The sequence below is a fragment of the Emiliania huxleyi genome (assembly GCF_000372725.1).
Source record: "Emiliania huxleyi CCMP1516 unplaced genomic scaffold EMIHUscaffold_1015, whole genome shotgun sequence".
NCBI classification, from domain to species: domain Eukaryota; phylum Haptophyta; order Isochrysidales; family Noelaerhabdaceae; genus Emiliania; species Emiliania huxleyi.
Window position 1 is genome coordinate 1 of NW_005202336.1, and position 11,117 is coordinate 11,117.

At 65.0% G+C, this 11,117-nt stretch overlaps 3 protein-coding genes across 3 annotated transcripts; 2 read left to right on the plus strand and 1 right to left on the minus strand.

Moving 5' to 3' along the window:
• Positions 1–606: 606 nt before the first annotated feature.
• EMIHUDRAFT_372751 (hypothetical protein) lies at positions 607–1,695 on the plus strand (the record flags this gene model as incomplete). The annotated part of the gene is made up of 3 exons (XM_005793321.1): positions 607–953; positions 1,097–1,337; positions 1,464–1,695. A coding segment is annotated over exon 1 (306 nt), but the record flags the coding sequence as incomplete, so codon positions are not given.
• A 486-nt stretch (positions 1,696–2,181) lies between these two features.
• On the plus strand, positions 2,182–2,613 carry EMIHUDRAFT_47963 (hypothetical protein; the record flags this gene model as incomplete). The annotated part of the gene is made up of 1 exon (XM_005793322.1): positions 2,182–2,613. A coding segment is annotated over one exon (432 nt), but the record flags the coding sequence as incomplete, so codon positions are not given.
• A 4,317-nt stretch (positions 2,614–6,930) lies between these two features.
• Positions 6,931–8,023, minus strand: EMIHUDRAFT_250964 (hypothetical protein; the record flags this gene model as incomplete). The annotated part of the gene is made up of 3 exons (XM_005793323.1): positions 6,931–6,946; positions 7,020–7,334; positions 7,467–8,023. The coding sequence occupies 3 exons, from the start codon at positions 8,021–8,023 to the stop codon at positions 6,931–6,933; spliced, it is 888 nt and encodes a 295-aa protein (XP_005793380.1).
• Between the last annotated feature and the right edge of the window lie 3,094 nt (positions 8,024–11,117).

Sequence of the window (11,117 nt, forward strand, 5' to 3'; positions counted from 1 at the left end):
GAACCAGAACAAAGTGACCCTAGGGATACTGCCAAAGGGAAAAAAAAATCAAAAGTCCATAAAAAACAAAATAACAAGGATAAACATAAAACTAAGAAAACACACTAACAATATCAAAAAACAGGGTTCGGAGGGGCCTCTGACCCCGAGTCTCCGGAGAGAAGGGCGCCCCCCCCCCCTGGAAGCGATGTGCGCCTGCTCCTTCTCGCTCTGGCGGCGTTCCTTTGCTGCGACGGGCCCATCCTCCGCGAAGGGGTTGGGCGCTGCAGCCACTTGGGTTGTCGCTTCCTCTCGCCTCGTGCCTTGACTTATGTGTGTCTCGCGTGTGTGCCGCCATGCGAGGGCCTCGCCAGCCGCCGTTCGAGCGGGTCTGTCGCACGCGCAAGGGGGGTTCGGACATCGGAGAAAGCGGCCGGCCGGACGGTGTGTGCGCTTAGTTGCTGGGGCCCCCGCCCCCCCCGTGTGCCATGTGTGCCACCCCGCGATCTCCTTTTTGTGGCGCTCTTAAAAGAAGAAGCCCGCGTTTGTCATTCGGGCCAAGGTCTCGGACGGAAAGAGGGAAAGCAAGCTTGCAGAAAGGATTCTGTGCTCGCTTATAGGGCGTGCCACTAACTTCAGCTGGGATAACCAATATGTTGTACTCAATGGGCAAGGCAGCCGCGCTCACCGCCGCCGACCACAAGGGCATCCCGCTGCTGGCGGCCCTTGACGAGGCGCTCGTCGCCGTCCTCCGCTCGGGCGCCATCAAGCTGCTTCGCGCCGAGTTCCTGCGCGCCGACGGCTCCGAGGCGATGCTGCCCAAGCTCCTCCACCGGCAAGAGCTGGAGCGGATGGAGCTGGAGCGAGGCATTTGTGTCTTCCTCACGCCGGAGGAGGCTGTTGCGGCGCTGCGCTCGCTACGCCGAGAAGTCGCCGGGCTGACTTACGGCTGGGCCTCGCCGGACCACCCCGACGTGACCGGAGAGTATCTGGCCAACGTGCGGCGCTTCCTGCGCCACCCGCTCGGCGAGCACGTGACGGCCCTCTTCTGGGAGTGCGCCACCGCCCCAGACCCACCCCGGACCCAGTGGCTGCGCGTGTGGAGGGCAGGCCCTAGGCCGCATGTATCTTCTCCGCTCCTTCGCCTCCACACACACACTCGCTCTCCCCTCCTCGCTCTCACCGCCTATCTTCTCCGCTCCTTCGCCTCTCTCTCCACACACACACTCGCTCTCCCCTCCTCGCTCTCACCGCCCACGCCCGCCTCGCCCGAACAACCTCCCCTCCGCAGCTTCTCCTCACTCCCGCAAAAGCCGCGAACGGAGGCCGAGGACGAGCTCTTCTCCCAATCGCTCAAGGTCCGCGCCGCCTTCCCTCCGCCGCCCTCTGCGCCCGTCGCTTTTCATCTACTCGCTCCCCACTCCCTCGCCCGCACACATGCCCTTGCTTCTCCTAAGGACTCTCCTCTTTTCGCGCCTCCGCAGGTCATGGGCGACGTCTACGCCTCTGCCTTCGGCACGACCGTCATTCGCCACCGCTCAGTGCCATCCCAGCCGGCGGAGCTGGACGGCGAAGTGGTCATCCTCGTCGAGAAGGGCGGCGGGCTCGACGGCGCCAGCGCCGAGGCCGAGCTGCGCAGTGCTCTCGGGGCGTTTGAGAACCCGCGCTATGAGGAGGGCCGGTGGCGTGTTCGCTTCGCAACGTACGCGGCGGCGGAGGAGGCGGTCGAGGCAGCCACCGCAGCGGGTGCGCTGCCGGGCGCGACCGCCGTCTTCCTCTTCTACAACGGCCGCCCTTACCTCGCTCGCGGGTGCGCTGTGGCTGGCCGCCGCCGCCACCACATGCCACAGCGACTGCTTATGCGCCACACCCCTCTCCGCTGGCAGGTGGACGACGTTTGAGAGCGCGGTGAGCACCGAGGCGCTCGTGCGCCTCGCCTACTTCCCAGGGCTTGGCAAGCTACTGGAAGAGCGGCTGCCGCCTAAGGTCATCGAGATCGACGGCGAGGGGCCCCGTGTGGCAGAGGCGGAGGACCGCGCCGACGAGGGGATGGGGCCGCGTAACAAGCGCGTGATCGCCGCGATCAAGGAGGCCACCTTCACGGGCAAAGGCGACAAGCCGGTGGTCGTCGAGCTGTACCGTGAGTACGCTGTCAAGGTGAACATCGCGATGGCTCGCTCGGGCGAGGTGCCGAAGGGGGAGTACGAGGGCGAGTACAACGCGGCGGGAGAGCGCGAGGGGCGCGGCGTCATGCGATTCGCCAACGGCAACGTCTACGACGGCGAGTGGAAGGCGGGTAAGCGGGAGGGGCGCGGCGTCATGCGGTTCGCCGACGGCGAGGTGTACGACGGCGAGTGGAAGGCGGGTCTGCCGGAGGGGCGCGGCGTCTACCGGTATGCCGACGACGACGTCTACGAGGGCGAGTTCAAGGCGGGTACGAGGGAGGGGCGCGGCGTCTACCGGCTCGCCAACGGCGACGTCTACGAGGGCGAGTTCAAGGCGGGTAAGCAGGAGGGGCGCGGCGTCATGCGGTACGTCGACGGCGATGTCTACGACGGCGAGTGGAAGGCGGGTGAGAGGGAGGGGCGCGGCGTCATGCGGTTTGCCAGCGGCGCCGTCTACGAGGGCGAGTGGAAGGCGGGCAAGGAAGTCGTGCTTCTACCCATCTCGACCGCGTCGTCCTCCGGCGGAAGCTCCGCGTCGCCCGCGGCCGCTTCCCGAGCGCGCTCGTCGCGCATCCGCTCGTGGTGGGCCTGCCGACGCGCCACGCCGGCGCCCGTGTGCCTCGCCGCCGCGTCCGGCGACGGCATCGATGCTGTCCAGTCAAAGCCTGACTGAAAATCGCAGCAACGAGCGTGATCCACGACCGCCGAAAAGTCGAGCGCCCTGCCCCAATCTCGAACACATCTCGAGTCCTCTCACATTGTACATACATAGATTCTCAGAATTTCGGTCGGGGCTCGGATTTCGTTTCTCAAAAAAGTCGTACCGGTTTTAGCGAGAGCGGGCTGAGTGTAGCGGCGACTCGCGTCGAATTTGCGGGCGACGGTCACGTCGCCGCGGCGTCATCGATGGCGGCGGTACCTCGCTTAGCCTAATAACGTACCTAATTACTAGCACTATCAAACTATTAGCCTAATAACGTACCTAATTATTAGCACGCTGCTATTAAGCTAATAATTAGCATTTTTCCACGAAACTGATTGTGTAAATAAGCTAATTATTAAGCTAATAGGTGAAACAATGCTAATTATTAGGTATGTGCTAACAATTAGGTACGTTATTAGGCTAATAGTTTGATAGTGCAACGAGCTTTTTTTGTATTGAAGAGAGTCTGACGTCCGTCATCAGTGACACGAGCGGTGTCTTCTGACCTCCCGTCCACTGGGCCACGGACTGGGCACGGCGGACTGGCACTGGGCCAGTGGGACTGGGCTCTGGGGGGAGGCGGGGGCCCAAGAGGGTGTCCATGCGGGGGGAGATGGGGTCCCATGGCCCGCCGCAGATGGTTTTTTTCTTTTTTTGCAGAAATCCTTCAGTTTCGCCGCATTTGGACTGGCGTTGCGTGGGTCCTAGCGATCTATATCTGGGTCCTGTGTATGGGGCGCCCCTCGCTGGCTTTCATCCTGGCTGACTTTGGTTTTGACGTTGATGCGAAAAGACTTTGTTGAATCCTCCAAGCAGCAGGCCTGTGGATGGTTTGCTCCGAATCTCACCGCCGGCGCTGTAGTCGAGAGCATGCCCGTATGGCTTCAGCAACAAAATCTAACGCCAGACGCGGAGATTCACTCGCTCCTCAGCCTCTGTACTGTGCATCAGTTGAGACCTTTGTGAACTGGCCCCTCGTTTGGGAATTGAGGTGGGCCTTTGTGCCAGCATTGTCGGTGAGCGTCTGCTTGCACCGTCCAGCTTTTCCAGTTCACTTTGCGATGCATGCGCGAGGAAGAGGACGAGGAGGAGGAGGAACCCCCCCTCCCCCCCCCCCCCTCCGGCCGCGGCCATGCAGCATGCCCTAACACTAAGTCGAGCAGCGCCCGCTCGGTGTTGCCGAAGGCGACAAAAGCCCCCTTCCAGCCGAGCCGATCGCCACCCTTGCACGCAAGCGAGCTCGTAAGTTTCAAGTCGCCAACGAGGCGCACATGCCCTTTGCCGATGTTCGCCGCCGCCACGTTAGGTTGTTTTGGGTTACTGTAACTGAGGTGTGCAGTCGGCTCCATCTCGATGAGCATGCCCCACGCCGAGCGAAGGGTCTTGACGAGTCGTTTGAGCAGGTATTTGTGTCTTGTCGCGTGCTTCGCACGCGGGTTGACCATTGCGGCATCGCCGAGTTCTTCGTGCGGCTTGCCCGTTGCCGTTTGGGGTTTGGCGCCTTCTTGCCCGATAGAATTGCCCGATAGAAACTCCGAAAAGTTCTTGGCCGTAACCGACGTCCGCCGACCCGAGTCGCACGCATATATGGCTCGCGACGTGGCCGAGCCTCGCGCCCTCGCTGACCTAGCTTGCCACGCCCTGCACGTGCAGCCGAGCGGGACCCTCTCGAAAGACGTGGCTGCGTGCGTGGCGGCCGCTGCCGCCCGGTGGGGTGAGGATGCCGCGATGCCTCTTACGGGCCTCGTAGCGCAGCTCCATTGGGCTGTCAAGTGGAATGCAGCAGGCGAGGCGCGCGAGGCGGAAGCAAAGGCAGCGGAAGCGATAGCGGCGGCGGCGGCGGCAAACGGTTGTGCTGCCAGTGGAGAGGCGCCGGCAGTGGCCGCTGCCCCGCCGGGCGGCGCTCCATGCGCAACGTTTCGCGAGGCAACGCTGGCAACGCTGCGGCGCGTTCCGTGCCTCGACTCGGCGGAGCACCCGCTCTTCATGCACGGCCGCGCCTACGAAGGCCCTGCCATGCAGCCGGCGCGCACTTGGCACTCGAAGCGCAAGCTCCCGCTACGAATGGCCGACAGTGCCGGCGGCAGCACAATCCCGCGTGCCGGAGGCGGCGGCAGCGCATCTGCGTCGACAGCGACCTCGTCGCCGCCACGTACTCGACCCATCTCGAGCTGGCTGACGGCGAGCGAGTGGTGCGACCACCCGGGCGCGCGTGCGTGCAAGCTCGACACGCTGCTGCAACTGCTGCGTGCGTCTCGCCGGACCCTGGTGTGCAGCGGCCCGGGGCTGGGCCATTCGACAGCGGGGAACTTCTTTCTCGAAGAGAGGCAGAGGGCTCCGCGCGAAAATTCTTTGCCCCACGATTTCTTTTCCTTGTTCTTTTCGGTTCTTGTTTTTGTTTGTTCTTTTTTCGCGCAATCTTCAAATTCTATTTCGCCACCAGGCGCACTAAAATACCTCGGAGCCCGCCAGAGCGGCCAGGGTTCCAACTTTTTCCGGGGTATCTAGATATGGTATGGTAGCATCGGCGGCCCAAAGGGGTGGGGGTATGGTCCTGACCGCCCAAGACTAGCGGCCCTACCATACCCCCAAGCAGGTCTGCCACAGGCGGGGGGGTATGTGGCGCGAACAGCTTCAGCGTTTCTCGCCCGCTCTGCTGAGGGCGAGGCGCCGAGCTACGGTTCCAACGCTGCAGCACTCTCCCTCTATTCACAGCAGAGATGGCTTAGGGTACCCCTAGGCTTAAAAGGGTGGGCCCTGGGGCGCCTGCGGCTTAAACGGCTTAACACTGCTCGGCGACTGCCGGCACACTGTGAGACCATGGGTGTGAGGTAAAACCACGCTACCAGCGCTTGGTCACATCGGCCCCGAGGTCAGATCCTTCTACTCTGTTAGTGACAAGACTTGTCTACTGGCTGGAGCCAAGCAGGAGGGCCCGGCGCACATCAACCCCTGGTCAACTCACGGTCCACACCCCGTACAGTGGTGTCCGGCCGGCGCGATCACCGAGCTGTGACGCTCAGGGAAGCCTGATGAGGTACTGGTTTCTTTGGCTAGTTCCATTTCACTGTGGCACAGCTCGCGTTACAAAACCTTGATTTGACCATTTGCGCGACAAAGGTACATCTGGGTGCCTTCCAGAGGCAGCTGCGACCCCGCCGAGTGGACGGTAACGCACAGCAGGTGGCGCGGTGCGTTACCGTCCACTCCGCTGGATCGCAGCTGCCTCTGCGCGTCCTGGGGATGTACCTTTGTCGCGCGCCGGAGACGACTCGACGCCGCTGAGATCGGAGATCAAGCTCTGACAGGTCGCACGTCGCTCCTTTGACGCCGACGTGACTCACCCGTGCAGATCACATCAGGACACGGTCTCGACGCGCTCGGTACGACGCCTGCGACCCGTCTCGGGTCAGGTGGCACGACGCTCATCGCGCCTACCAGCGCTGCCGTGCAGGTTGCCACGACGAGGTCGAGCACGCTTCTATACGCTCGCCGAGCCTTCCTTTCCATCCCATTTGGCAGCCTGGGAACGGTGGCGGTCAGAGGCAAAGCATACGAGGGGTGGTGGAACCACATGTCACGGCTACTGCCGGCTCGACCCCACGATAGCCTCCGGAGGCTGACTTTGAGGCACAATCATCGGACGACGTCGGCGAGTTGAGTCGCGCTCGCGGTAGCCAGATGACCTCTCATACTAGTATCATCGGCCATGGCCGCAGGAAGCGCGGGGGAGGGCGCTGGGAGCAACACGGAGCTCCGTTCGACGTTTTCAAGATTAGCGTGTCAGAGTGAAATGGAACTAGCCTTTGCCCAGGCCTGGCCTACGACCCGTGCTGGATCAGCTGAGCAAGGTTTGGGGAGAATGCTCCCCAGGACAGATCTTCAGATATTTTGACGGATCGCACGTCCACTAGTACGTAGTCGTTAGAAGAGTACAGCGTACAGCCCCCCCGCAATACCAATAGACACGCACAGATCTCAGATGCGCAACTCTCGCAGAGGCGAGTGGACCGTGACGCGTGCGCTGCATGCTTCGGTGTGCAATAGCCAATCTAGGGGCACACACGGGCGGTGGGGCTCAAGTCACTCCACCTTGACCCTGCATTCAGCCGACTCAAGGCCCGCCAACGTAACCTGCGCCTTGCCTATGGGTCTCTCCTGATTCCGAGGACCACGCTGACATGGCACACGAAACCTTGTCGCTGAAGTACTCGCTCTCGCTGCCGCCAGAGGAGCTAGGCACGATGGGATGGAAATGCGCAACGGAAATGGCAGGCTCTGCGTGCGGGACGGTGGCGGCGGAGGGCTCGCTGCGAGAGTCGTGGCTGCTGCTGCCGGGGTCGCGTGCTTCTGGGGTCGGCTGATGGCTGCTGCTGGGGTGCACGCTCGGCAGAAGCGGCGGCAGCGCTTCAGCGGCTGGAGCTCCGAGGCCTCGAGTCCGCAGCCGCAACTCCCAGTCCATTCGCTCTTTTTCGCAGAGCAGTTGCCTAGAGAGCGAGGTGGAGGTGGGGTCAGGCACGTCCCTCGGCACTCATGTATGCGAACGCGGATGGGGATGGGGAGGGGGAGGGGAGGAGGGGGGGCGGGGTTGCCTCACGCGCCGCCGGCTCGCAGCCAACTGACGGACTGCCGACGCCAAGCGCTGCGCGGGCACATGGCCCTGCATGATCAGCTCGCCCGCCGCCATCCCGAGCAGGTAGGCACCGGCCCGGTCGAGAGCAAGGTGTGCGCCATAGGCAGAGGGATTGTCGGTCGCCCAGGAGCGGCTCGCGCGCACAAACTCCACTAGGCACACGCCCGCACAATGCTCCACCGCGCGGCTACACTTCCAGTCGAGAGGCCGCGGCATCCACATGAGCATGACCCCAAAGGCTGCCCGGCCCAGCCTCGCCTGGGTGCTGCCGACGTAAGCCGCATACTCCGTTGCGCTGATCAGCGGAGTGGCGCACTGTGCGCAGTATACGGCCTGGAAGATTGGGCCAAGGGAGATCACGCATCCACAGAGCCTCGCGACGGCGTCTCCGCTGATGATCTTCCCAAATTGATTGCTTCGAGCCAAAAGGGGCAGCAGGGACGTCAGCAGAAGAAGGGCCGTCTGAGCGACAAGGAAAGCACCATTCGTGATGTACAGCGCCGCACCGAGCGCAAAGCAGGCAGGAGCAACGAGCAACCCCATGACGGGCGCATCGCCCGCATCGGTTGCCTCTTCCTCCAGTGACAGCGAGTCGTCAGGTGGCAGGCCATCGCAGTCATCGTCAGGCAGGCTATCGTAGGTGTACGAGGCTGATCCGGCCGTGTCCCCAGCACAGCTTTGGCTTCGACGGGCGCCTCCCAGGGTGCTCCAGGCGACCGACTCGAGCGGCTGCGGCTTCGGACAGGCCTCGGCCGAGCTCAATACCCCCCCCCCCCCCCCCATGCAAAGAGGTTCCTCTTTTCCGCGCCCCCCCCCCCGCAAGGAGCGCGATACACATGCTTGTTTGCGTGCGGCAAGGCTGACGAAATTTTAGTATAAACTAGGTTGGCGTGTCCGTTTTTCATTATTGACATAATTATGCGCCGAGCTGCAACGGCCTCCCTCAAAGGGGCGTTGCACTTGCCAGTGCTGCCCTGGCCTTCTGTCTGCCCGCCCAATGGGTGGCAGGTGCCTCTGCTGCTGTGGCATGCCTCACGGCTGCGACTGGCCGGCGCCTCGGCGCGTCAGCTCGGCTCGGCGTAGCGATAGTGGCCAGCGCAACTCGCTTGGACTCAACGCTCAGCCAGGAGCTCCCGCACGCGCTGGCGCGAGGCATGGCGCATGCAACGCGTCTGAATGCTCGCCTCGCTCGCGCAAAATGCGACCGTCCTCGCAGCCGACAGTCCACCGCCTGCTAAAGAAGCACAGCGACGAATGCGGCACCGGCGACACATGGCAGGCTGGTCATGACGCAGTCATAGGGTGTTGTGTGCCGTCGGAGTCACTCTCTGTGTGTCGGGGATAGTCAGGGCTGTCCATCAGAGCTCCACTAAGCTCGGAGACACCCCATTAGCGCGGCTCGACCTCTTTGAGTCACTGCCTTCCCGGCGGTTTGGCTGTAGAGCCTCTACAACAAACTCTACAGCAAAATCGCGCTCTACATCGCTCTACAACGGAGGCGCTTCGTCCCGCGGCGGATGTAGAGCTCTACAGCTCTACAGCGCTCCAGAGCGCTCTATACATCTCTACAGCTCTACAGCGCTCTACACTCTACATCCTCTACACCCTCCCTCAGGCCGCAGCAATACTTGCGGTGGCGAGGCTTACCGGTGGGTCTTTGCGCCTCACCCAGTCCAGGCCCACCAGGAGCAGCTTTCGTCGCATTGCATTGACCTCGACCGTGTCACGACCGGCGGCCCCCCGCAATAACTTTAACAAAAAAATCTTTTGGTGTACCCCGTTTGTGCCGCGTCCTGTGCCCCCGAGTTCAGTTAATAAAAAATCTTGCGGGCCTCAGCGGCCCTAGTGCCACCAGCAAGCAGCCGGCTGCATGGGGCGAAAGGGTGCGGGGAGCGAAAAATTCTTTTGTTCGCGAAGTATCCCTTGTGCAAGCTCTCGCCCGGCGCTGACGCAGGCGGCCTTCGGATCCTTCTCGACAGCAGTGGCGGCGGGAGATGGACTTCGCCGCCGCTCCACCTGCACGACCAGCGGCGGCGGCACCACGGCCAGCTCCGCAGCCGTACGGGATGGCGGCGCAGCCGATGCGAGCCAGCGCACCGCGCCCATACGCTCCACCCGCACGCCCGGGTGCCGCGCCGATGCGCGCCCCACCACCTTCCCTGGTGCAGCGGGGTGCGCCGTCGCCGCCCTTCCGGCCGCAGCCCGCGGTACCGCAAGCCGGCACGGCGCTCCGCCGGCCACCGCAGCAGGCTGTGGCGCCGCGGATGCAGCCGCCGCGCAGGCCGTCGCCTGCTCCGATGGCGGGCGGGCTACCAAAGGCGCCGCCCGCAGCCACCGCTGCCGCTCCCTTTCCCCATCGGCCCGGCGTCGCTGCGGCCCTTCCAGGGGCGGCGCCTCCGCCGCAGCCAAATTCCCTGTTTGGGGGCGAGGCGGCTGCTCCCTTTGCGGCCTCCGAGCTGTTTGCGGCCTCGGCCGCATCCGGGGGGCCGCCCAGCGGCCGCGGCCCGCCGCCCCCCGCCCCCGCCGGCTCCTTCCCCCCGTTGGACGCCTGCAGCGGAGGCACCGCCTTCTTCGCCGCCGCCGCGGCCACCTCCGCCGCCACCACCGCCTCCGCTGCAACCCCCGCCGCAGCCTCCGCCGCCACCACCGCCCCCGCCGCTGCCGCCGCCGCCGCGGCCACGGCGGCTGCCGCCGCGGCGGCGGCCCCGGCGGCCGCCGCCGCCGCGGCGGCCGCCGCCGCCTCCTCCGCCGCAGCCGCGGCGGCCGCCGCGGCCGCCGCCGCCGCCGCCGCCGCTGCTGCTGCTGCTGCCGAGGCGGAGGCGGAGGCGGCCCGCCGGGCGGCTGCAGCGGCCGCGGAGGAGGAGGCGCGGCGGGAAGCCGAGGAGGCGGCGGCAGCTGCCGCTGCAGAGGCGGAGGCTGCACGCCAGGCCGAAGCGGCGGCGGCCGAGGCGGCTGCTGCCGAGGCGGCTGCTGCCGAGGCGGCTGCTGCCGAGGCGGCTGCTGCTGAGGCGGCTGCTGCCGAGGCTGCGGCGGCGGAGGCTGCGGCGGCGGAGGCTGCGGCGGCGGAGGCTGCCAAGGAGTCCCCGCTGGGCGTGTCCTCTCTCTTCGAGGGACAGGAGCCCGGCGCAGACGTCTCCTCCGGCTCAGGCTGGCCGTCCGACTACTCAGGGCTTGGCCAGCCCGGCCTTGGCCAGCCCGGCCACCAGCCTGGCCTGTCCCCTGCCGGCGAAGGCGAGAGGGGGGAGGGGGAGGAGCAGGTTGGTGCGACCGACGAGGCGGGCGAGTGGGGGACGGACCAGACGCCCGACGGGCACACGTACTGGTTCAACTACGTGACGGGCGAGTCGCGTTGGACGCCCCCTGACGAGGACGAGGCAGCAGACAGTTCCGAGACACTTCCGAGACCGCCACCGCCACCGCCACCGCCACCCGCCACCGCCACCGCCACTCTACGTGCACCGCCGCCGCCCTCGGCACGTGACATCCGCCCGCTGACACGCCCGCGACACGCCCACGCCGCGTCTGCAGGCGGCCCCTGCAGAGGAGCTGGCGGAGTCTGACGGCCTCTTCCCCGCGCCGGGCGAGAACCTTCCCTGAACCTTCTCTGAGCCTTCTCTGAACCTTCCTGTAGGCCTCT